Source organism: Centropristis striata, chromosome 11 (assembly GCF_030273125.1).
Source record: "Centropristis striata isolate RG_2023a ecotype Rhode Island chromosome 11, C.striata_1.0, whole genome shotgun sequence".
Classification (NCBI taxonomy): domain Eukaryota; kingdom Metazoa; phylum Chordata; class Actinopteri; order Perciformes; family Serranidae; genus Centropristis; species Centropristis striata.
This window is the reverse complement of record NC_081527.1, coordinates 22632335-22656491: the sequence shown is the minus strand read 5'-3', so window position 1 is coordinate 22656491 and position 24157 is coordinate 22632335. Positions and strand designations below refer to the sequence as shown.

At 42.6% G+C, this 24157-nt stretch overlaps 2 protein-coding genes and 1 long non-coding RNA gene across 7 annotated transcripts; 2 read left to right on the top strand and 1 right to left on the bottom strand.

The window, feature by feature from the left end:
* The first annotated feature begins 84 nt into the window (after nucleotides 1-84).
* tmub1 (transmembrane and ubiquitin-like domain containing 1) lies at nucleotides 85-3027 on the top strand. 2 transcript variants are annotated; one of them, XM_059344424.1, is made up of 3 exons: nucleotides 85-209; nucleotides 1364-1888; nucleotides 1969-3027. In XM_059344424.1, exons 2-3 carry the CDS (start codon nucleotides 1422-1424, stop codon nucleotides 2318-2320), a joined length of 819 nt encoding a protein of 272 aa, XP_059200407.1. In that variant the 5' UTR covers nucleotides 85-209; nucleotides 1364-1421; the 3' UTR covers nucleotides 2321-3027. The 2 variants fall into 2 exon arrangements, with proteins under 2 accessions (XP_059200407.1, XP_059200408.1); XM_059344425.1 differs by having other exon boundaries at nucleotides 1348-1888.
* LOC131980209 (dynein axonemal heavy chain 17-like) lies at nucleotides 3004-19194 on the bottom strand. 2 transcript variants are annotated; one of them, XM_059344422.1, is made up of 22 exons: nucleotides 18828-19193; nucleotides 18181-18353; nucleotides 17906-18092; nucleotides 16970-17069; nucleotides 16796-16881; nucleotides 16603-16728; nucleotides 16305-16457; nucleotides 14843-14932; nucleotides 14532-14699; nucleotides 14346-14462; nucleotides 14018-14268; nucleotides 13720-13912; nucleotides 13326-13472; nucleotides 13154-13259; nucleotides 12502-12605; nucleotides 12273-12392; nucleotides 12062-12205; nucleotides 11231-11404; nucleotides 4489-4725; nucleotides 4200-4369; nucleotides 3894-4026; nucleotides 3004-3630 (listed from the first exon to the last, which is right to left on the bottom strand). In XM_059344422.1, exons 1-22 carry the CDS (start codon nucleotides 19167-19169, stop codon nucleotides 3625-3627), a joined length of 3327 nt encoding a protein of 1108 aa, XP_059200405.1. In that variant the 5' UTR covers nucleotides 19170-19193; the 3' UTR covers nucleotides 3004-3624. The 2 variants fall into 2 exon arrangements, with proteins under 2 accessions (XP_059200405.1, XP_059200406.1); XM_059344423.1 differs by lacking the exons at nucleotides 3004-3630; nucleotides 3894-4026; nucleotides 4200-4369; nucleotides 4489-4725 and adding an exon at nucleotides 6108-8592 and having other exon boundaries at nucleotides 18828-19194.
* Nucleotides 19195-20309: 1115 nt separating this feature from the next.
* LOC131980212 (uncharacterized) lies at nucleotides 20310-22745 on the top strand. Of its 3 annotated transcripts, none has more exons than XR_009395212.1 (3): nucleotides 20310-21508; nucleotides 21783-21804; nucleotides 22021-22745. It is a non-coding gene; the product is annotated as an uncharacterized LOC131980212 (long non-coding RNA). The 3 variants fall into 3 exon arrangements; XR_009395210.1 differs by having other exon boundaries at nucleotides 21995-22745; XR_009395211.1 differs by having other exon boundaries at nucleotides 21780-21804; nucleotides 21995-22745.
* Nucleotides 22746-24157: the final 1412 nt, after the last annotated feature.

The following is a 24157-nucleotide window of genomic DNA, read 5'->3' as shown; positions in this document are numbered from 1 at the left end:
GTTTTGACCGAAAACATCTCAGCAGTTTTTTGACCTGTGATGAGTTTCATGACGCGGCCGGTAGGCGGCAACAGAGCGTCACTGCTACGTCACTGACGTGTCAGCAGCGCAGAAGAAGACGGGGCAGGGGCAGGAAGTGTCGGCAGCAGAGATTAGCCTGATTAGCCTGCAGCAGCTAACTGACCGACATGAAGTTTATAATCTGAACAGTAAGTTTATCTTTCTTCTCCTCCAGCCGCTCAGACCGCCTCCAGACAGGCTTCTCCTCTCACTACCGAGCTCACAACTGTTAGCATGTAGCTTAGCAGACTTCCTGTCGGCTGTTAGCAGTTAGCTCAGAATTAGCATCAGTCTGATGATCAACCAGCTGATGATCAATAACCGATAACCGATAACCAGCTGGAACCTGATCCTTTACTGCAGGAAGACTTCTACTACTTTATATCGCTATTATTATAATAAATGTGTTTGTGCTGGTTGTTAGTGGCAGTTAGCTTCATGTTTATTATCATCTGAGTCTGACGGTTTATATTGTTATTATTGTTTCTGTTGGTTGTCAGTGACAGGTAGCTTCATGTTTATTATCATCAAGTCTGACGGTTTATATTATTATTATTATAATTAATGTGTTTGTGCTGGTTGTTAGTTACAGTTAGCTTCATGTTTATCATCATCTGAGTCTGACGGTTTATATTATCTGATTTCTGCTGTTATTTAACTGTTTTTAGACAATATATGATGCAGGAAATGTTGCGTGGCGTCATTCTTAAATGGTGTTTAATTTATTATTTATTTTTTTAGTCTTTGAATAGTCAGAACTTGACTGAAACTGGATGTTTGTTTTATTCGTGTTTATTCTTTTTCTCAGTTATTTGTAGAATTGGCTGAATGTTTAATACATTGTTTGTATAATGCATAACTATATTAAATATTGTTAAATAGCATTTTATGTTTGAGAAAGAAAATGATCATATATCAGAAGTTGATAGGCTCAATTATAAACATTTATAAATATTTAAAAAACGTATGCATATTAATAAAGCTGTATAATAGTACAAACATTACAAACATCAAAACATTTCACTATTAAAATTATTAAATTAGATTAATCAGTTAGATACATTTACATTGTAAACCAATAATATTAATATACAGCAGCTCTGTAATATCATTATTACTACTACATTATTACTATTATTACGAGTATTATACATACTCGTATATATTATTTATAAACCAGCTACTGACGTTTCATATTTTAATGTGTCGATCAATAAATAAATGTAGTTTATCATTTATCTGACTGTGATGATGTCATCATGTGGGTGACATCATCAGCTCTATCAGTGCTCTGTGTTTACAGGTGGAGTGTCAGCCTTTAGCCCCGCCCCCTGTGTGACCTCAGTGGCGTTGCCGTGGCGATGGCACTGATCGAAGGCGTGGGCGACGAGGTGACGCTGCTGTTTGGGGCTCTGCTGCTGCTCGCCGTGCTGCTGCTCGCCTGGATCTCCACGCGCACCTCCGAGCCCCCGGAGCACCTGTTCGCCTCTGCCGCAGGCCCCGCCCCCTCGCTGAGGACTGGCCCCGACCACCATGACACGTCCCCCGCCTCCACCGAGTCCTCCTCCTCACCATCCAGCTCTGTGAGTGACGGCTCTCTGACAGAAGCCTCGCCCACCAGCTCCGCCACCCAGGAAGACAAGGGGGAGGGGCCAGAGCAGGGGGGCGGGGGAGGTGAGGAAGGGGGGGATGGGGTGAGGAGCAGAGGGGGGGCAGGGGAGGGGGAGTCCTCCTCTCAGAGGAACATGGTGGTCAGACTGAAGTTCCTCAACGACACAGAGAGGACAGCCCAAGTCCAACCTCAGGACACCATTGGTTACATCAAACGGTAAGAGTCACTCAGCTCCGTTTGTCTGGTTCGACCCCTATTGACCTCTGTTGACCCCTGTTGATCTCTGATCTCTGCAGGACCTACTTCGCGGGGCAGGAGCAGCAGGTGCGTCTGATCTACCAGGGCCAGCTGCTGCAGGACGATGCCCAGACTCTGGCGTCTCTGAACCTCGTCCATAACTGCGTCCTGCACTGTCACATCTCTCAGCACGCGGGGCGGGGGGCGGTGGGGGGGCCGCGGCCGGCTGACCAGGTGCAGGTGGCGCTGAACGTGGGCAGCCTGATGGTCCCGCTGCTGGTCCTCATGCTGTCCGTGCTGTGGTACTGTCAGATCCAGTACCGCCAGTTCTTCACCGCCCCCGCCACCGCCTCACTGGTGGGCGTCACCATCTTCCTTAGCCTGGTGGCCTTCGGAGTCTACCGCCGCTAGCCTCTGTCCAGTGATGTCAGCGGCAGGGGCAGAGCTGTCTGTGACCTCTGACCTTGGAGCCGCCGGGACTCGAACCCGCGAGACCGAATGGACGCTGGTAGTTTTTTGTTTCTCTGTTGCCATTGAGACGCCGAGTGTTAACAAGGACTTAATTTTTTTTTTTTTAGAATCACGTTTCTCTGTTGGGTTCATCATCGTGCCTCTTTACTTTACCTGGTCCTGAAGGGTCGGACCAGACCGGACTTCCGGCCGACCGGCTCCAGACTGTAGACCGGACCAGCTCCAGCCTCTAGACCGGTCCGGCTCCAGACTATAGACCGGTCCGGCTCCAGACTATAGACCGGACCGGCTCCAGCCTGTAGCCCGACTCCAGCCTGTAGACCGGACACGCTCCAGTTGACTGGCTACAGCCTCTAGACTTGCTTGGTTTCAGACTGTAGACTGGACTGGTTCCAGCCTGTAGACCGGACCAGCTCCAGACTGTAGACCGGCACGGCTCCAGACTGTAGACCGGCTCCAGACTTTAGACTGGACTTGCTCCAGGCTTTAGACTGGACTGGCTTCAGCCTGTAGACCAGATCCAGACTGCAGATTTGCTCCAGGCTTTAGACTGGGCCTGTCTGTATGTGTGTGTGTTGGATGGAAAGTCTTTGTGTCAATTTGAGCTTTTAAAGAGAAAGAAATTCTATTAAATCATTTATTTATCTTGTTGTGGTTCTTGAGTCTCTGTGAAGAACTTGTCCCATCAGGTTCAGGTTCAGACCGGATCCAGGACTTCTCTCAAGGACTGGAGTGCTGATTGCAGTCCAACTCAGGTCCAGACTGGTTTAAATAACCATAAACATTCAGAAATATGAATATTAAAGGGGTGGAGTCCCTTAATTATTTATTTATTTTAAATTAGTTATGAACAGAACACAGCTGGTGGGTGGGGCCTGATCTGATTGACAGCTGTCAGTCCATGAAGAAGATAGGATGCTGTCACTTAGGTCAGGCCCCGCCCACCAGCTTCACACCAACAGGAAGCTAAACTCTTAAATCAGAAATGTATTTTACTAAGAATAAAACATTTTGTAATTAGAGTGGAGATGTTCCTGTTTGTTGGAATCATAAAAACAAAAAGTGACTCCACGTGTTTAACAGAGTCACAAACAGAATCATGTCTGATAGTTTTACTGGGTTTTAAAAACGTTTGATTTGATCTCTGAGGGTGAAGTTTGGTGTAAAGTTATCAAGGCCAGCAGTCACACAGACAGAGGTGAAACATCTGGAAGCTTTAATCGTGATCAGCTGGCTGCAGGCCGTCAACACTGAAACACAAACAAACAACACCATGAACATTACTACACAACAACACAAACCGCTCACAGGTGTGTATTATTACACAAACAGTCACATATTGGACTTCCTGTTGAGATTCAGTGACTTTACTTTAAGAGTCCTCAGACTAATAAACTACTGATCACTGCACAACAGCTGCTCTCTCCTTCCAGACCAGGACAATGTATAATAAGAGCACAAAATACTGGATATTCACTCTGACCTCACAGTGACGTCAGAGTGATGTCACTACCTTTAGCTGGGCTGACAGATGTTCAGGCAGCTGGACTCCTGCAGCCTCCAGCAGGATGATTGTTTCTGTCAGCGGGAAACTGGAGGACGAAGAGTCTTCATCTTCATCAGCACGCTGAGTCACCTGCTGCAGACTGCACACACACACACACACACACACACACACACACACACACAGTCAGCTGGCTCCAGTTTAAACTGAATATATTATTTAGTTCCTCCTGATCATCGGTTTTGCTGGCAGCCAATCAGTAACGTGTGATTGGTCCACAGCTGCAGCAGCATGTGTGTGTTCAGGTGTGTGTACCTGTGACTGACTGAGTCCAGCAGGTACTGTGTGTACAGGTGAGTCCAGTCCTGGATGATTGACAGCAGAGAGTCTCTGAAGGGTCTCAGGTCCACCTGCAGCCAGCCCTGCAGCTCCAAGACCTCATCCAGGTGAGTCACCTGTGTGCTCAGCCTACGAAGTGCCTCCATCTGAAACACACACACACACCCGAACCACCTGTAGGTTCCTGTTAACCTGAACCTGAGTGATCTCCTAGCACAGGTTTGACCCGTCTTTACCCACACACAGCTGGATAGGTGCGTCTCACCTCTCTCTGGAAGTCCTTCAGGGTGGGCGGGGCCTCCTCTGCCTCCAGCTCGTCAGATCCCAGCTGTCGGCCATACGTCAGGAACTCCTGCATCACCGCCGTCCGGTCACTCTGCCACAGGTACGCGTACCTGTCCAGCCCCACCCTCACAAGCTCCGCCTCCTCACTCACCTGCTGCAAGCTACGCATCACTTCCTGTTCCAACGCAGAGAGAGCGGGACTCTGCTGCAGACACACCTGACCCACAGATTAATATATTATATTCTATATATATAATATATGTATTAAAGTTAAAAAAAATCTTGACTGATTTTTATTCGCGCTACAGCCAAGTCACGTGCAGTGTGTGAAACATGTTCCAGGTTAGGTTACTTGACACCTGCTTAAGAATTACTAATGCACAAGAATTCAGCACCAAATGCAGCCATCACATTTAAATGCTCAACCAATACTGTTTTACAGGAGGAGGATTTGAAACAGCTGTTCTATTGCATCTATTGCATTTTTTTGTCTTTTCAATTCATTTTTTTTGCTTGTCTTTACTCTCTAAAATAATCAAGCATCTACATAACTTTTCATTACATGTTTTTATTTTCCTTATAATTTCAAGTAAATCTTTTATATATTCTAACTGCTGAGAGGACCTTTTCGTCAAGCGGCTTAGGACCAGATTTAAGAAGAATAGGGACACGCCGGGCAAAAGCACCAAATTTTTTCCACATGCTCTCTTTCACCATAGGTTTCAATTTTTGTAGGAGTCACTTCATCAAGATTGTAGATCGGAGATGGCAGCCATATAAAGTCTATGAGAACCAATATATCTTCCAAGCCACTTAGAAGCTCAATCTTGGTGTCAAAATATACACTTTCTGGGTCAAGGAATCATTCAAAGCTATTGAGAATATCACTAGATGATTATTTGATCAAATAGTTATGTTCATTTTTCGCCATGCATTTACATAATGTGATGTAATTCAAAGTTCCTAAGCGGTCGGACATATATTGATATAGGTCATATACAGTGCACATATTCTGAAAAAAAAATGTTAAAGAATAACATGCATACATTTAATTGAACTTTATTAGCTTCACTCTTATTATTTGTTACATTTACAACTACAAAGATAACAGTAAACAGTGATGAAGGCACATCACCTCCAGCTGAACCTCTCAAAAACTGAACTGCTGGTCCTCCCTGCTAAACCCACAATACACCACAACATCAACATCAAGATTGACTCCCTGTGTCTTTCACCCACCAAGGTGGTGAGAAACTTAGGGGTGATGATTGATGACCAACTCACCTTTTCCAGTCATGTCGCCTCAGTTACCCGGTCATGCCGCTTTGCACTTTACAACATCAGAAAAATCAGACCTTACCTAACTCAACATGCCACTCAACTCCTGACACAGGCTGTTGTCATCTCAAAACTTGACTACTGTAATGCCCTCCTGACAGGCCTGCCAGCCTGCTCAGTAAAACCGCTTCAGATGATCCAGAACGCGGCGGCGCGCCTGGTCTACAACCAGCCAAAAAGGTCACATGTCACTCCGCTGGTCATTGAGCTCCACTGGCTACCTGTTGCATCCCGCATCAAATTCAAATCTCTAATGCTGGCCTACAAAGTTGTCTCCGGTACTGCTCCTACCTACCTGAACGCCCTGATTCAGACATATGCTACCTCACGACCGTTGCGCTCTTCCAATGAACGGCGCCTGGCTCTGCCCCCCGTTGGTCCAAGGCAATCCAGACTCTTTGCACTTCTTGTTCCCCGCTGGTGGAACACACTACCAGTTCCTACCAGAGCAGGGGCGTCCCTCTCTACCTTTAAAAAACTCCTGAAGACCCAGCTCTTCAGAGAGCATCTTCTCTCCTAGACCACATGATAAGTCTACTCCTCAAAGTTTGATTGTCACTAGCACTAATAGCTCATATTGCACTATACCTTGATTGTTTGCTTTTACTCTTCCTGTAAGTCGCTTTGGATAAAAGCGTCTGCTAAATGACTAAATGTAAATGTAAATGTAAACCAATAATGTTGTGTTTTTAATAAAAACAAGTGGATTCCACTGATTAAACAGTTTTTCTGCACTGTAAAGAGCGAAAACCTCGATATTCACAAAGTTTGTGATGAATGACAGGTTGTTTCTTCATCCAAGACAGATTTGGGTTTAGGGTTTTAGTGAACCTGGGTCATTTTTTAACCCTATGTCAGGTGATGTATACAGAAAGTTAGGACAGCAGAAGGGTTAAAGCGGTCTAAATGGTAAACTACATTAAATGCTGATTCATTTCCTTATCAATTACAGTAAAAGCGTTGAAATGATTCACTTGTTAGATAATAATCCTCAAGAAAGATTTTAAGGACTTTATCTAGCTCAGGAAATAGGAGAATCTTCTCAAATTCACACTTATTAATTCATTCAAAATCTTTGTTTGGTGATAAATATTATTCACTGGGCAGGGGGACATATAAAAACGGTTATCTAACTACTAGTAACTTAAGCTGATAATTGTAACAGATTTCAAAAGGACAAAGTGGCCTAAATTATTTACTCACCTGTTGTCAAAATGTAACTAAAATACAGCACTTGTAGAAATGCATTTAGTAATGTTGTTACCAGGGGGAAAGCCAGTTTAGCTCTGAGGATGATGAGAAGTTGGATAGTCAGACTCCATCACTCACTCAGCAGTATAGTAGTCACATTGATCAATGTTCCCCACTTGAAGATGATCCTGCACTCTTGCCAAAACAGCTGTCAGACAATGAGCGCTGCTCAATAGTGCAGAAAGGTCCTGTTCAGATCAAGGACAGAATATTTCCAAGAAATCAAGAGGGTCGCAGATTTACTAACAATTACTACTATATGCACGTGAGGGATGGAGAAAAGATAAGCAGGTCCTGGCTGGTGTATAGTGAAAATAAGGGCCGTGTTATCTGCTTTTGTTGTCATCTGTTTGGTAACAAAGACAAGAGCACTCATTTAAGTGGGAATGGGTTTAGTAACCGGAAAAACCGTTCAGTTATCCTTAGACAACACGAGAAGTCTGCTGAACACATTGCTAACATGGAAAAGTGGCGCAATCTAACACAGAAGCCACAAACAAAAACAGCCATAGATCAGGTGAATCAAAATCTACTTACTCGTGAAGTAAACTGCTGGAGAGAGGTCTTGACAAGATTAATTGTAATTGTGAGCCATCTTGCAGAGCAGTTGTTTGAGGCTGGCAATGGAAACTTCCTGGGACAAGTGGAATTGATTATTATTATAACCTTTATTTAACCAGATGAAAACCCATTGAGATCAGGATCTGTTTCACAAGAGTGGCCTGGCCAAGAGGTCAGCATCACACATCATAAAAACAATTACAGGGAGGTGCACTTACTTGATTCCTATGGTCTATGTCTAGTACCATCAGGTTGAATGCACTTATTGTAAGTCGCTTTGGACAAAAGCGTCTGCTAAATGACATGTAATGTAATGTAAAGGTGACAGTAGACATTAAAACATACAGTTTTCAAGGTGCAAAAGTGTTTTACAATAAAAAGGGCGGGAACTATAACAAACAACAATTTAAAATTTAAAAACACAAGCACTGGCCAATGGTCTCACGCTGTCTCTTCCTGAGGATAGAACAGAAGGCTCCAAGTGGGAGAAATTCAGACAGTTTCAGTTCAGTCTGTAAGGTATTCCATGTCAAGGGGGCAGCAAAGCTAAAAGCTCTTTTTCCATATTCAGTCCTTACACGAGGAACAGATAAAAGAGTAGTGCAGGAACGTAAGGCATAGCAACTGTTTTTTCTCTGCAATAAAGAGCACAAATAGGGAGGAATCAGGCCTAAGAGAGCCTTATAAATTAGAGTCAGCCAATGTGTGTATCTGCGTGCACTCAAAGAAGGCAAGAGACGACTGCAGCCAGTTACAATTCTCAGTGCTGAATGAAAATATTCATTGCCCATAATCAATTATGGGTTCTATAGGTTTTCCTTTTGATGTAACAATATTTGGAGTGTTCAGTGGTGCCACCCTTGAATGAGAGAAAACCATGAGCTTGGTTTTGTCTGTGTTGATAGCTCAGTTTGACCCAGTCATGCAGGAGCATCTGAGGAGAATACAGGCAAAAGAACAAAGTGAGACTTTCCTCAGTCCTAGCATTCAAAATGAATGAATTTCCCTTGTTGCAAAGTGCACAATTGATGCAATTGTGGAAAAAGTCAAGAATGCCGAATATTATGCTGTAATAATGGAGTGCTCACATCAGCCACACTGAGCAAATTTCAGTAGTGCTCTGCAGGAAACGGCTTATGCGAGACATTTTTAGGGCACCTAGAAAATCTAGGTTTGGATCTTTCCAACTGCCGAGGCCAGTCATATGATATGAAAAGAGTTTCCTTGAGGAATTTCAAAATGAGGGATTAGAGTCTGCGCAAATAGACGCCAGGGATATTGCAGAGAAGCTTTAGATGGAGATGAGTTGGCCAGAGGTGCGTCAGAGAAGAACACCTCGACAGTTTGAGTATGAGGGAAGAGAGCAGGCTCTGTCAACTGCACTGGAGTTATTCAAAAGAGAGTTTTTCCTGCCTCTTATAGATATAGCCCTGGTCACATTGAAGGAGAGATTTTCACACATGGAAAAATTTTACAAGTTGTATGGATTCCTCTTCTCCACTGATGCAATGAGAAACACTGAGAAGGAAGGGAGGCTAGATGAATACTTTCACAGACTTGAGCAGAAGATGGATGATGTTGTTGCAGAGGACCTCAAGCTAGAGGTCAAGGGTGCAGTCAGATCATTCCCCACACATATATCATCTTCATCTGAGATGCTTGATTACATATATAAGGAGAGTATCCTTGACATATATCCAAATCTCAGCATCGCTCTCAGACTTCTTCTCACTCTTCCTGTCACAGTAGCTTCAGGTGAGAGAAGTTTTTCAAAACTAAAACTGATTAAAACCTACCTTAGGTCAACTATGTCCCAGGACAGGCTGTCAGCCCTTGCAGTACTCTCCATTAAGCAGGAAGTCAGAAAGTCATTGGATATGAAGCTACTCATTACAAGGTTTGCTGAGGCAAAGGCTCGGAAGGTCAAATTTTAGTGTGATTTTAAGTCTGTCATGCACAAAAAACGCAGAAAAAATTAGAAAAGGGAGAGGAAGACAGAGAAAGGGAGATGAAGAAAAGATCAAAGAAAAAAGGAGAGAAAGAAAAAGAGAAAAGGTAAATTTGATAAAATGATACTGTTAAAATGTTTGTTCTCATAATTGACCTTGTTATCTTTTGTGCTGTCTTCTTTTTTTAGTAACACAAGATACAACAATATCCAGGCTAAAGCTACTTGCTGCTGCCCATATTCAAGACCTGGTATTGAGGTGAGAATAAAACTTTTGTCAGTGCAGTATGAGAATGTGGAGAGCCCCAATGATTGGGTTTGCCTTGAGCCCCCAAATGACTAAATACGCCCCTGTCCGCACTCTACCGTGAACATAGATTCCAAACATTTTCAACTCAGGATTCCCTGCTGCAGCACTTGAAGCGAGTTACCTACCAGTCTGGGTGAAAATTAACATATCTATTTGATTAAATAATCATCTAGTGATATTCTCAATAGCTTTGAATGATTCCTTGACCCAGAAAATGTATATTTTGACACCAAGATTGACCTTCTTAGTGGCTTGGAAGATATATTGGTTCTCATAGACTTTATATGGCTGCCATCTCCGATCCACAATCTTCATGAAGTGGCTCCTACAAAAATTGAAACCCATGGTGATAGAGAGCATGTGGAAAAAATGTGGTGCTTTTGTCCGGCGTGTCCCCCAGTTTCCTTTCCTTTCAGGGGGACCGATTATACTGGAGCACCAACTAGCGTTCATGAGTTCAGACAACAACAAACGACAGTGAACATGAAGGAAGAAGCTGATGAGACGCTTTGGTTGGCCCCGTGGATGGGAAATTTAGTTACAAAAAACTAACGGATGGAAGCGTCGATAAGAGCATGGTTGTGTTGCTATGCAACAAGGAATTCACATATCACCGCAGCACATCCAGCCTCAAGTATCACCTCAATGCTAAACATATAGCAGCTAGCGTCCACGCTAGCTGCTATATGTTGGTAAATCAACAAAGTCTGCTATGGCCTCTGAAGCAACAGAGAGATGTTTTCTAATAGTCAGGGTTTCCAATGTTCTGAATGTACTTGAAAGTATTGTGTTTTACTTAAAAAACCAAAGTATTATAGTTTACAGAAGGTCTACCTACCTATAGGCTACCTGGATTTATGAAATGTACTATATTTCTAAATATGCTATTGCTACACTTAATGGAAAAAATTGCACTGGTCTGTTGGACTTGAACAAAAATAAACAATATTTTTGTTGCTTAAGCTTATGTATTCAGTCATTATTCAATGGTGTACTAAAAATCCATGTGGAAAAAAATTACTTCTCACTGTTCTCAGGTCAAATATTTATATGCGATTAAAATTCGATTAATTTCGATTAATTAATTACAAAGCCTCTAATTAATTAGATTATTTTTTTAACCGAGTCCCTGCCCTAATATATACACATAGTATAGATATATTATATATACAGTATATATATTATATACTGTATATATAGTATGTATATATATTATATATCATTATATAATGAATACAAGTTAAAAATGTAAACTTGATGATATACTGTTACACGATACTTGATTTATACTCTGTGCTGTGATGTCAGAGGTACCTGGTAGTTGCTGTGATGAACCACAGAGATCCTGGGCAGCAGGCTGGCGGCGCCGTAAATGCCACTGATGACGTTCTTCAGCAGGTCAGAGAGCCCGACGCTCACTGACGGCTCAAACTCACTTCCTGTTTCCTGCAGCTGCAGACGGATCCCCAGAAACACACCACTGCAGCTCTACACACACACAGACAACCACACACACACAACCACAGACAGACAGACAGACAGACACACAACCACAGACAGACAGACACACACACACACACACACACACACCAGAGGCAGCTCAGAGATGTTGCATCAAAGCTGATGGGGTCTCATGGTCACAGGTGTACCTGTGTGTACCTGCGTGTGTACCTGTGTGTGTACCTGGTTACTCTTCATTTATAAAGTCTTGATAGGCGACATGCCACCATACCTCAGCATTTTATTAAACTGTTCACGTAGTAATTATTCAACACGTCCAATGCTCAATGTTCCCCGGACTAATACTGAATTTGGAAAAACTGCTTTTCACTTTTTTTGCTGCATCTACCTGGAACATCTTACAACATTCACTCAAACTCAACACATTTATAACTATGGGCCAGTTTAAATCTATGATAACCAATAACTCTGCCTTTTACTGCAACTGTTTTTAATGTTTTTGCATGTGTTTTGTCTGCACCGTTTAATGTTTTCTCTGTACTCTGTTTTGTGTTTTCTCTGTACTCTCGACATCATTGCAAATGAGGGGTTGCCCTTAATGATTCCTCGAGAAAATAAATAAAGGATAAATGAAAATGAAATGAAAAAAACTGTGTGTGTACCTGTGTGGATACCTGTGTGTACCTGTGGGTTCATGTTGTCAGACAGGAAGTGCAGAGTTCTGAGCAGCAGCTGAAACAGTCCGTTCTGGACTCTGTCGTCGATGTGGTCCAGGTACCTGATCCAGGACTCAGAGGAGTCCTCCACGCCGTATACAGTCCTGTTCACCTGAGGACACAGCACCACATCCTCACCTGTCCCTCCTCCTGTCCTCTCCTCCTCAGGTGAGACCTACCTGAGTTAACCTGAGCAGCTCCTGTCCCTGCTCTCTGATTGGTCCGTAGCTCTGCTCTGTAGCTCCACCCTCCAGCAGGGAGTCACCTGAGCGCCGCAGCAGGTGAAGCTCCGCCCAGCCCTGCAGATGAGTTCAGATGTTCATAGGACATGTTTGTATTCGCGATGTGACACGTCACGGTCCAGACTGAGCTGCTCAGGTGAGCAGAGGTAAGAGGTCACAGACTGACCTGTATGATGTGAGTCATGGCATCCATGTTGGCTCTGGCCTCGCTCACTGTGGAGTGGAGCATCAACACTGCCTGTTTCTGCTGCTCCACCAGCTGCTGCACACCTGGACACACACAGACAGAAACACACACACGCAGAGACACACACACACACACACACACACACACACACACACACACACACACACACAGTGACCTGGTTACTGGGGGACGTCACATGTCTCCGGTTGTTTCCTAGCGTGTCATTTTAAAAGAGCAGATGAAAATGTGTGTGAAACATTAAAAACTGACTAAATAAATAAAGAGTGTTTAGAATGTCCTCTGGGCTTTCTACAAGACACCAGACTGCACTGACAGAAACAATAATTATAACTGACAGAACACAAACACAGTTTCATCAGATCTGAGAGAAACACACATCAGGAAAAATAACCAAATCTGAGCTGGAAATAATATTTCACAACCGTTCTAAGAGGAACATCATGTCTCTGAAGACTTTACAGGTAACAGAAAGATCTGTCTAATATAAACAAACATAACCAACACTTGAACTGATGTTGATGTTTTAAGTGGTTGGAGTAGAGCAGGAGACAGATCTATACTTGGCGCTGCTAGTCTGAAGCTAACTCCTGTCAGCTGGGACTAACGTTACCTGCACAGCTCCAGGTGTTCCTCTGCAGCTCTGACATGGTCCGGTTCAGGTCCTGTAGCTGGTCCTGGATCAGAGGCAGCTCAACCTGCAGGACCCCACTCACCACCTGGAGGAGGAGCACAGTGTCACCTGACCTGCAGCCTCACCTGGATCAGACCGTGTGACAGCCTACCTGGTTGTAGCAGGACACCATGTGACTCAGGCTCAGGTAGCTCCGTGTGATGTCATCTCTGCAGGCGAAGAGGCGACTGGCGTGGGGGCGGAGCTCTACGTCTGTCTCCCTGCTCACACACCTGAGCTCCCTCAGGGCCGCCTCCAGCTGCACACACACAGGCACACACAGGCACACACACACATACACACACACACACACACACACACACACACACACACACACACAGACACACGCACACACAGAGACACACGCACACACACACACCATGTGAATAACTGACTTCCTGCTGTCAGATTGAGGTTTGAAGTGTTCCAGGTGTGTGGTGAGGTCACCAGCAGAGTTCAGTCTCAGCCAATCACACAAGCTCCTGTCAGAAAGGTGAATGACTCACCTGGCGGCTGCAGCTGACTCCCAGCATGCCTTGCTGGTCGTGTTGAATCAGAGGCTGGTCCAGGATGAATCCACAGTCTGAGTCCAGCTGTGAGCTCCAGTCTGACCTCAGCCCGTCTCTAAAGTCCTGCAGGAGGTCCACGATCTGCTGGACCCTCTGCAGAACCAGCTGGGACTCACCTGGGTCCAGGTCCCTGAAACACCACACAGACTGTTGTAAAAGGCCAGGTGAGTCCAGTCCAGGGCCCTGGCTGCCTGCCATGTCCAGAGTATCTGGTTGCGGTGTGATGTGGTCTTACAGGTGTTGGATGGTCCTGTAGTGGTTGAGAGTGTCTTCAGCTCTGAGGCGGAGCTGCTGAGTCCAGCAGAGTCTGGTTGCAGCGGTGGGAGTGAACCTGCTGAGTGTGTGTGACTTCTCTCTCTCACTGTGGAACAGCAGCTCCGTCTGATCCACCTCCTCCAGGACCATCTGCCCCAGCCGGACCAGGTGAGGACGCAGCTGGTCCAGGATCAGAGGACGCTCCAGGACAAACCTGAACATCTTCACCAGCTGCAACAGGAGAACACATCAGACATTTCTCCACAGCACCGTGTCAGTGAGTCATTAGTGCTGTCCAGATCTGGTACCTTTGCTGCAGAGGACGACACGCTGCAGGCCTCCAACGCCCTGCTGAGGACCGACACCAGCCTCCGATCCAGATCGGACACCTGAGCCTGGAACTGGTCATGGTGCAGCTGGAAGGTCTGACAGGAAGAGGAGGAGTCACACACGGCTCACAGTCAAACAGGAAGCTCACATCAGCTGACCGTCACCTGATCATCGGGGTCGGTGGGGTCACAGGGGCAGTCAGACAGAACCGTCACGTGACACACGAAGTCCTGATACACCTGCTGAACCACATCAGTCCACATGCCCCCTGACACCCCGGACAGGACCGCCGGGGACAACTGGGACATCTGCAGACCGACCCTGAACACCTCCTGGGACCGAGACCAGAGGAGAGGCTCATATCAGACTGTGTGTGTGTGTGTGTGTGTGTGTGTGTGTGAGTGTTTGTGTGTGTATGAGTGTGTTTGTGAGAGTGTGTGTGTGTATGTGTGTGTGTGTGTGTGTGTTTGTGTACCTGGATGCTCTGAAGGCGCTGCAGGAACTTGTCCAGGTGGATGAAGACCAGGTGTGAAGGGAAGTCCCAGCAGCTGTGTGTGTCTCCGTCCTGCAGGACAAACAAAAATAGCTCAGTGCTCTTTATAAAAGATGGTATTATATTATTATTAAATTATTATTATTGCTATTATTATTATCACTGTTATAATTATTATTGTTATTATTATTGAGTGTGCTTGAAAAAGACGGCAGGCTTATTCTTATTCTTCCATGGTTTTTTTGGTCAACTAACTTCTCCCAGAGTTTTGGTCACACATACACTAAAAAGATATCAAATCGACCGGCTCGGCCATGACAAGTGTGCTGTGACTTTTCTAAGGGTTTCGGCAAACGGTTTTCAAATTATTGACTTAAAAGACTTTTTCTTTTCTTCTCATTTTGACTGCTTTGTGACTTCCACTTTTTTTCATGACTTCGTTTTTTTTTTTTTTTTACAAATTTTGACTTTTTCTCTCATTTTGACTTTTTTATGATTTTGACTTTTTTTGTGGCTTCGACTTTTTTTTTCTCATTTTGACTATTTTTCGTGACTTCCACTTTTATTTCATGACTTTTATTCCTTATTTTTTACTTTTTTCCCCATTTTGCCGAAGAGAAACATTTCCAATCAGCGCTGCCACACACTCCTCTGACTGGGACAGAATTATTATTAAATGTAAAGAAGTGAATAATATAAATATGAGTGTATTATAAATAATATCTCACCATCATAATAATAATAATATTTGCATATTATATATTCTATTAGGCTTTATATATCACAATGTATAAATTAAATAGGCTATTCCAACCTCACCGGGAGTTGAATGGTCCACTGCTACTCTGCTGACCAAACAAAACCAGTTTGTTCTGTTGTAGCTGTTGGACGTCAGCGTTTCACTTTCTGCCTCTGAGAAATTCCTCTTCTTTTAGAATTATAACTTACTTTAAAACATTGTTGCAACCAAAAAGCTGTGAAAACGTTTAAGTCTGTGATCCAAATGTAAAATATTCACCAAACTTGTTTGACTTTATAACTACAAGTACTTTTATTTCATAAACCTCCGTCGCTGCGTATTTCTGTAAAATGTGTATTTCGCTCCTGTTGTTATTTGTAGCGGTGCACATTGCTAATAAAGCTGACTTTAGGGGGAAAAAATACTCTTTTTGGCTGTATTGCACCCTTCAGTGTCGTAAACTCTCGAGGCGAGCCATCTGAATCGGGTATATATTAGGGCGTTGTATTCGAATGATGCTTGTTTCGAGCCGCCACATTTATCAACAGCCGATCATTCTTACGATGTGATTGGCGAGATACGATCGTTTGATTAATCGCATGTGAATCCTGTCGTAAGACGAAATATACGCTCAGATCTGCGCTCGTTTCTATGCTCCTTTGATAAATGAGGGCCCATGTGACCATGGTGTGAGTCAGTGTGTACCTGCTGCTGGGCCTCCAGCTGGGTCCTGGTCTGACTGAAGGCCTCTTTGAGTTTCTGCAGGGTCCAGATCACCAGTGTGACATCATCTAACACGGCACCAGGCTCTGTCACCAGACCACGCATCACTTCCTGTCCACGCAGGAACGTCCTGCTCTGCAGCAGCAGAAGAAGAGTTTGAGTGTGTGTGTGCCTGTGAGTGTAGTGGTGTGTTTGTGTGCGTGTGTCTGTGTGTGCGTGTGTCTGTGAGTGTGTATGTCTGTGAGTGTGTGTGTGTGAGTGTGAGAGAGTGTGTGTGTACCCGGTGTATGAGTAGGTTGCAGACCTCCTGCAGCAGGACCACCACCCTGCAGGGTTTACAGTAGAACTCAGACCTGATCCACAGCAGCCGAACCTCCTCCATCACCGCAGCCATCCTGCTCCCCAGCTGCCAAACAGACACAGATGATGTCACAGTGATGATGTCACAGAGGTGAGTCTCAGTGTTCAGGTACCTGCTGGTATTCCTGCTGCTGCAGTTCCTCCAGCTGCTGCTGGACAGGACTCAGGTTCACTGTCACGTCCTCCGCCTCCTGCAGCCCTGAGACACAGAGGGGACACAGAGAGAGGACAAAAAGGTCAGGGGTCACAGGGGACAAAGGTCAGGGGTGCTGTGTGAGTCTTTCTACCTTCTTGGACGTCTCTGTAAATGTCTCTCAGAGTGGACCAGTAGACGCTCTGTGTCTTCTCAACGATGGACGCCACTTGCAGAGCTCTGCGGCTCGTCAACTGAACAAACAACAGGTGATTTATCTGTGATTTAATGTGAATAAACAGATCTAAATGATGCTGAAAGAACTCCAACATGTTGCTGAATTGATGCTTTGTCAGATCTGAAGAACACAAGAACACTTCTGTTAAACAATGATTTTCTCAATGGAGTCTGGTGCTGCTACTATCAGAGGAGTATGAACCCAAAAAAGACTGATTTTCATGTATTTAACCCATTGAAGCCGGGAAAGCCTTACCGCATTTCTACCATTAAAACCGGGAGCGCTGTTATTCTGCCATTAAGGCCGGGACAGCGGATATGTCATTTTGTAGTATTTGTAGTTTTTTCCACCTATTTTCGGTCTCTTGGCCAATTAAAATGCATCAGAATCATGATCAGAATACATGTTCAACTGGCTGAACAACACAAAGTCTCTGAGCATGAACCTGTGACATCAGACAGCTGTAAACATCAACTGAGGTACAAACACTGAAAGCAGCTGAAGTGTTAAAAGTTTATATTGTTAGTCAAGTCAAGTCAAAGTTTATTTATAGAGCACATTTAAAAAGTGCTGTACAGTTATTAAAATACAATAAAATCATACATGAATATAGTAATAAATAAAACAATGAAAACAATAAAATGCTAAAAACAATAAAAAACTAAAATAGTAATAAAAACTCAATCTAAAGACAGAGTTAGAGTGAAAAAAGGAAATAAAAGAATAAAAAAGCCAGGGATTCTTGCCTAACTGGGACTTAACCATAGGACTTAACGCCAAGAAGATTAAATTGATTCTTAATAATGTTTTGTTATTATATTGTTACGAAATACTAAATATTAAATGAAGAACCTGCTGCTGGATGAAAAGCAGGTTCTTCAGCCGGTTCTGCCAGAAGTTGAACTCCTCTGAGGGCAGGGGCTTCGATCCATCCATCGCTGCCGCAGACGAGTCCCGCTGCAGGAAGTCTGACACTAGCTCCGCCCACTCTATGACCGTCCAATCACAGGCGTGGAGCAGCTTCACGTCTGACAGCTTCCTGTTGGAGGAGAAGAAAAAGATGCTTCACGTCTGACAGCTTCCTGTCACAGGAGAAGAAGAAGAAGAAGAAGAAGAAGTACGTTTACCCTTTGTCTCCATGGAGACCGTCCGGCGGCGGCAGGAAGCTCTGCCCCTTCGTCTGCGCTGACATCACCAGCGCTTCGTTCTTCTGGCGCTCCATGAAGCTCAGCGCCTCGTCGGCCACGCCCCCCGCCCAGCTGACGCTGCTCTCTGGGTTGCTGAGCAACGGGCATGTCACCTGGAGAGGACCACCTTAGCTTAGCTTACAGTTAGCTTTACCATTCATCATGTTAGCCTAACCATAGACATATATACATATATATATATATACATACGTATATATGTCTATGAGCCTAACTGACAGTTAGCTTTAGCAGTAAGCGGTATCTTTAAATAGCATTAGTAGTTAGCTTTATCTTTAATTAGCTTTAGCAGTTAGGTTTATCTTTAATTAGCTTTAGCAGTTAGCTTTATCTTTAAATAGCTTTAGCAGTTATCTTTATCTTTGATTATCTTTAGCAGTTAGCTTTAATTTTAGTTAGCTTTAGCAGTTAGCTTTATCTTTAAATAGCTTTAGCAGTTATCTTTATCTTTAATTAGCTTTAGCAGTTAGCTTTAACTGTAATTAGCTTTAACAGTTAGCTTTAATTTTTATTAGCTTTAGGAGTTAACGTTATCTTTAATTAGCTTTATCAGTTATGAGTGAGCTGACCTCAGAAACGGAGGTGAGGAAGCTCATGACGTCCTCTCCCTGAACTTCTTGAATCAGTAAAAGTTTTTGGAGGTTTTCTTTGGTGATAACTTGGCGGCTCTTCCTGGAGACACAGACCACTTTAGTCCGGACCTGTGTGGGGAAGTGAAGGCCGGCGGACAGCCCATCCGGCGGCTCCCGGTGTAGGAACAGGTCGCAGCAGTCCGCCGTGGAGAAGAAGCTGCCAAGCAGCAGCTGGTTCTCCTCCTCCATCAGGAACTGCCGCCAGGCCGGCTCCGACAGCCCCAGGCTCCGCTCCGTGAAGCTCCGCAGGGGCTCCAGCAGCTCGTCTCCCTCCATCATATGCTCTCTCTGCTTCTGGAGCTGTTTCACTCATTAATTCACTTTAAACTCTGGAAAGTCAACTGAATTAAATCTGACGGTTAGATTTTAAAAATAACGGCCAGGTAGTGTTATCACACGCGCCTGATACCTTCAATGTCTCTCCTCAGCGTCGGAAAAACGAATCTTAATGAATGTGAACTGTTTTCATGAATCATAGAGTAAAGTTCGGTGTTTTCTATAATCATTAGAAAGCCTTAAAGTTAAACCCAACAATTTGTATCTGTCAGACAGATGTAGAGTTCAACTTCACCAACTTAAAAATCAATACGTCCAACTTCAGCTGCTGCCCCTGAAGGCAGCACCACGGGCCGTTTGGTGTTTAACTGTAAAATATGAAATATATAAAAATTAAATATTTATAAAAAAAATCATGAAAATACATATAAATATACTATATTTATATATATAAAAAATAAAACATTATATGGTTTTGATTGTCAATATAAAATAAAACAATAAATATAAACATATTGAATTGTTTTTAATAGAGTTAAATATATATATAAAAAAGAAACTCATAGACTGTAAGGTATGACATATACAAAAAATATTAAAGTAATTAATCAAATCTGTATACAGTGGCAATCAACTTAAAAGTATGAAATATAAAAATAAAATCGATTGCTATTTTACAAACAATCCTATAGAATTGATTTTACTTTTTATTTATTATCACAAAGCAAAAGTATAAAAACACTCAGACATTTCCTTAACTATTTGTTTTCTTCTGTGCATTTTTTAAATACGAAAATATTTCTTCATGTACAGAAAATAGAATACATTCTGAATGAATACTGATGTTGATCCTGAGGGACAGCAAATACACAACATATAAAGAGCAACATCTTCAACACACACACACACACACACACACACACACATATATATATATATATATATATTGTACAGTTATAAACATAAACAGATGTAATCTTTAACAGATGTAAATATTTTAAAATATAAATGGACAAAGAAATGTGACTATTATAAAATATATATTTGTCTTTGTATCTCCATGTTTATTTTCTTATTATTTACAGTTATTGTTTTTATAGCACCATGGTTTCATTAACAGGCGGTGACGCCCCGCCAGGCGGCTCCGGCAGGTGGCGGTATTCGGCCGGACAGAGAACACCAGAAGAAGAAAAATGCCCGGCTGTGATTGGCTGCTGGCTGGTATAAAGACAACATGGCGGCGCTACGGCCAAGTCTCAAGCTGAAGCTGGTTCCAGGAGAAGATAAAGGATCACATCCGGGAGGAGAGCCCGATGACCGGGGACGGAGAGCCGCAGCGGCCGGGTCTGACCATCCGACGACCGTAGCGGGCTCCACCACGATCCGGACCCGGTGCTGCTACGTCAACGGTAAGAGACTGTAAACTACGTCACTGTGGCGCGAAAGTGTATAAACATGGCGGGACCCAGCGGCCTGAATGATCACAGTTAAAAAGTTATGCTGCGTTCGATTGTACTCGGAACTCGGACAGATCCGACCTTCAAGTCGGAAAAGTGCAATAGAACGGCCCTTAAACACGGGATTCCGATTCGGAAATACGTTGAAAATGTCAAAGCTAAATGGCGCCACACACCGTGAGAGGTGTGTGAGCGTAGTAGGGACGAAAAAGCACAGTAAAAGTGTAAAAAAGATTAGTTTTCCCCGTATTTAAACTACATTAGTCTAATGTGTAATACTGCACTTCTTTTTATTATATCCAAGAAATTGATAAGATTAATTATATTTTTTGTCTCAAGTATTTGCAGACCACAATTTCACCCTATATTTGGAACCAGAGAGGACACTACCATTTAACTGTATGTTGTGATTTTTAAATGCTCTAAAGACATCCAAACATCTATTTGCTGTGGCCGGCCAAGTTTTCCGAGGTTGAGCAATGAAACGCATTTACCTCGGAAGTCGGAAATCCAGGTCTGGTGGTCCTGGTGTTTGAGTCTGGAAGTGATGAAACAAAAGGCCGATTGAAGCCCCCCCTCAGCAGTCTGTTCACAGAGGGGGGGTCGTGACAAAACCCACCTGAAGCGTATTCTGACCCAGACTGCAGACACCTGGACCTGGAGTAGACCTGGACCAGGCCAGTGCTGAAGCATTGAGGGCATTTTTCTGTTCATGCATCATTAATAATCTGTTATTTCTGGTCACTTGTCTGCATGTGAACTCCAGCAGACGGGCTTCAGCTGCAGGGGTTAATCGGTCTGTCACCTGTCTGCAGGTGAGGCTCCGCCCACTGACTGACTGACAGACTTCTGATGCCATCAGTGAGGCCACACACCGACCGACAGGTGAGTGACATCACACCTGAACAGACGTCACCTGTGTGACATCAGAGTGGGCGGGGTCAGGGAGATGATGTAAACAAAAGGCCGAATTGTAGCTCCGCCCTCACCAGCAAGTTCTCAGAGCGGTGCTTTGACAAAGACCGACCGAAGCGTTTATCTGATCCCAGGTCACATGACCAGCACGCCACTTCCTGCTCGACTCATTCATTCACAACTTTAAGTTTCTGTTACTTTTTAAATAAAATAAGGTCCCTGTCTGTCTCTCTGTCTCCAGCAGGACGCTGTCTGTCTCTCTTCAGGTAAACGTCCCTTCTGTTTCATAATTTAATATTTGTTAATATTAAGCAAAATTTTAAGTTTGTTACTGCTTTACTGAATGTTTTCATGCTGATTAATCCTCCTGTGGTCCTGGGCTCCTTTTTGACCCAAATCATTTTCATCATACCATAAATAAAGGTTAACTTTCATAGAATTGCTTGATATTTTCAGCATATGTGCCCCTCTGCATCCTTTAGAGATGAGAACTTCTTTTTTTTTTTTTTTTTCACCTTTTGAAGGCCACTTGAGACCAACAAATTGATATATCATTTTCATATTTTTTTCATTACTGGTCAATTTTGGTAAATTATTCAAAATTAGGCCTCATTTCAAGAGAAAGTAATAAAACATGAATCATTTTTCAATAGTTATTGTAAAATAATTTCTTGATGGGAATGCACAGAGTAGGTTATGTCAAATTTTAGTAAAACCTATGTTTTGAAAGCATTGATTATTTTTGGATGTCAGCAAAAGTAAAATAAAAACCACACCCATTGAAAGTTAGTTTTTCGTGGGTATGTATTACCCAAATTATTTCACTCTAACTATTGAAACAATTATTTGGGTTTTATTACTTTTTTTTTTTTCCCTTGAAATGAGGCATAATTTTGTATATTTGACTTAAATTGACATAATGAAAAAATCATGTTGGTCTTGAGTTGCCTTAAAAAGGTGGAGAATTTTTTTTTATTTCTTTCTACATGTCCTTAAACCAGTCTTGTGTCATTTTTTTTTTTTTTTTTAAACCCCTGAGGACCATGGGTGCGTAGTCAACGGGAGGACGAACAAGGGTTAACTCTGAATATTAAAATCATGTTTCAACATTTTGTTCTGATTTCTTCGCTGCAGCAGAACTGAAATAAATCTGATTATTTCCTGCTCATGATGATTTATTGTTGAATAAAGAGGTAAAATATCTTAAGTGAATATTTGTCGTTTATGATATATAATTTTTTTTTTTCTTCCTAAAAGCAGATACATTTTCTTCCATGTTTAATAAGAAGTTCAGAGACTGTAGCTTCTGTTTAAAGGAGCAGATCTACTATAAACTGATTCTGTTCTTTAATTTAAACCTTATATCCTCTTTGACTTCAGTTATAAAGTTGCAGCAGATTCTGAATTTTAAACATGAGACTAATTAACCCTCGGGAGTCCGGTAAAGTGGGCTGTGCATTACTTAATTACATAATAATGTAAAACCTTCAGCAGTGTTTCCTGCCGTCAGCTTCCCTCTAAAGTTCTCACTTGAAAGTCCATGAGGCCAGTTTTTGTTTGATGATGGAACAAGTAAAATATTTAGTATAAAAATATAGAACTAGATGTTCTCATTTTACTGCTTCTATATTATATTTGAAACCAGCATTTAAAATTATTCATTCAGCATGGGTGTTATCTTGAAACAAAATGACATTTTCCAAATCAGATTTTATGTTGGCTCAATGTGGATCCAGGTCAAAGTGAAGTGGGACTGTTAGAAACATTTAAGTGTCTGTCTTGTGTGTATGTTGACATTGACCATTAAGTCGTTTTGGACTTTTTGACTAAACATTTAACATTTACTTTTCAGAATGAAAAGTATTCAAGATGGCCCAAAACTCCAAAGGGTTAATAAAAGATGTCCTTAACCCAAACTGTTTTCGGTGATGAATATTCAGAAACTTCGACATTTATTTTGTTCTCACACCAGCAAAATCTACAATTTATCATATCCTTAACTACCTTCATTTGTTATGGGAGAAATGAGGTGAAAATATTTTATTTATTTATGATAAACTTGATAATGATTTGGCAAAATTCTTCATTCACAAATAAAATAAGCCTCATTTTCTACTGAAGGAGTATATGTCTGATATCAAACCTAAATGTATATATGCTTCTGAGTGTTTTTCCATAGTCTGATAAAGCCTGGCTCTTATGTGAAAGCATGAAGTCTGTACCCTCTGACTCTGTTGGACCGTTTCTGATTTAGAAGGTGAAAATGTATCAAAGCAACATGTTTCCAGATAAACGTGTTTAATGAAAAACATTTAGAAAAGACTTTCTAATGTAACTGCTTCTCAACTGTAACATTTCATGATAAGGAACATTTTATTTTAACTCTTAATGTTCTGTTTATCTAAATAAATCTGTTTATCTAATTCATGTTTATATATAAACAAAACCGAAGTTTTAAATATCGCTACTGAACGAGAGAGAGAGACTAACTATGAAACTGTAGACTATTGTGATGCTCTACTTTTAACAAAAAATTAGATCGATTACAGTTATTAGAAAATTCAGCGGCTCGTCTGTTGACAAAGACCAGAAAGGGTTAATATTACACCTATTTTAAAG

Coding starts and splice junctions, on each gene's coding strand:
- tmub1 (XM_059344424.1), top strand. CDS start 1,422: ATGGCACTGATCGAAGGCGTGGGCGACGAGGTGACGCTGCTGTTTGGG. Junction 1,889..1,968: donor ACCATTGGTTACATCAAACG/GTAAGAGTCACT, acceptor TGATCTCTGCAG/GACCTACTTCGCGGGGCAGG.
- LOC131980209 (XM_059344422.1), bottom strand. CDS start 19,169: ATGATGGAGGGAGACGAGCTGCTGGAGCCCCTGCGGAGCTTCACGGAG. Junction 18,093..18,180: donor GGTCTCCATGGAGACAAAGG/GTAAACGTACTT, acceptor CTCCTCCAACAG/GAAGCTGTCAGACGTGAAGC. Junction 4,027..4,199: donor CTGGACTCAGTCAGTCACAG/GTACACACACCT, acceptor GTGTGTGTGCAG/TCTGCAGCAGGTGACTCAGC.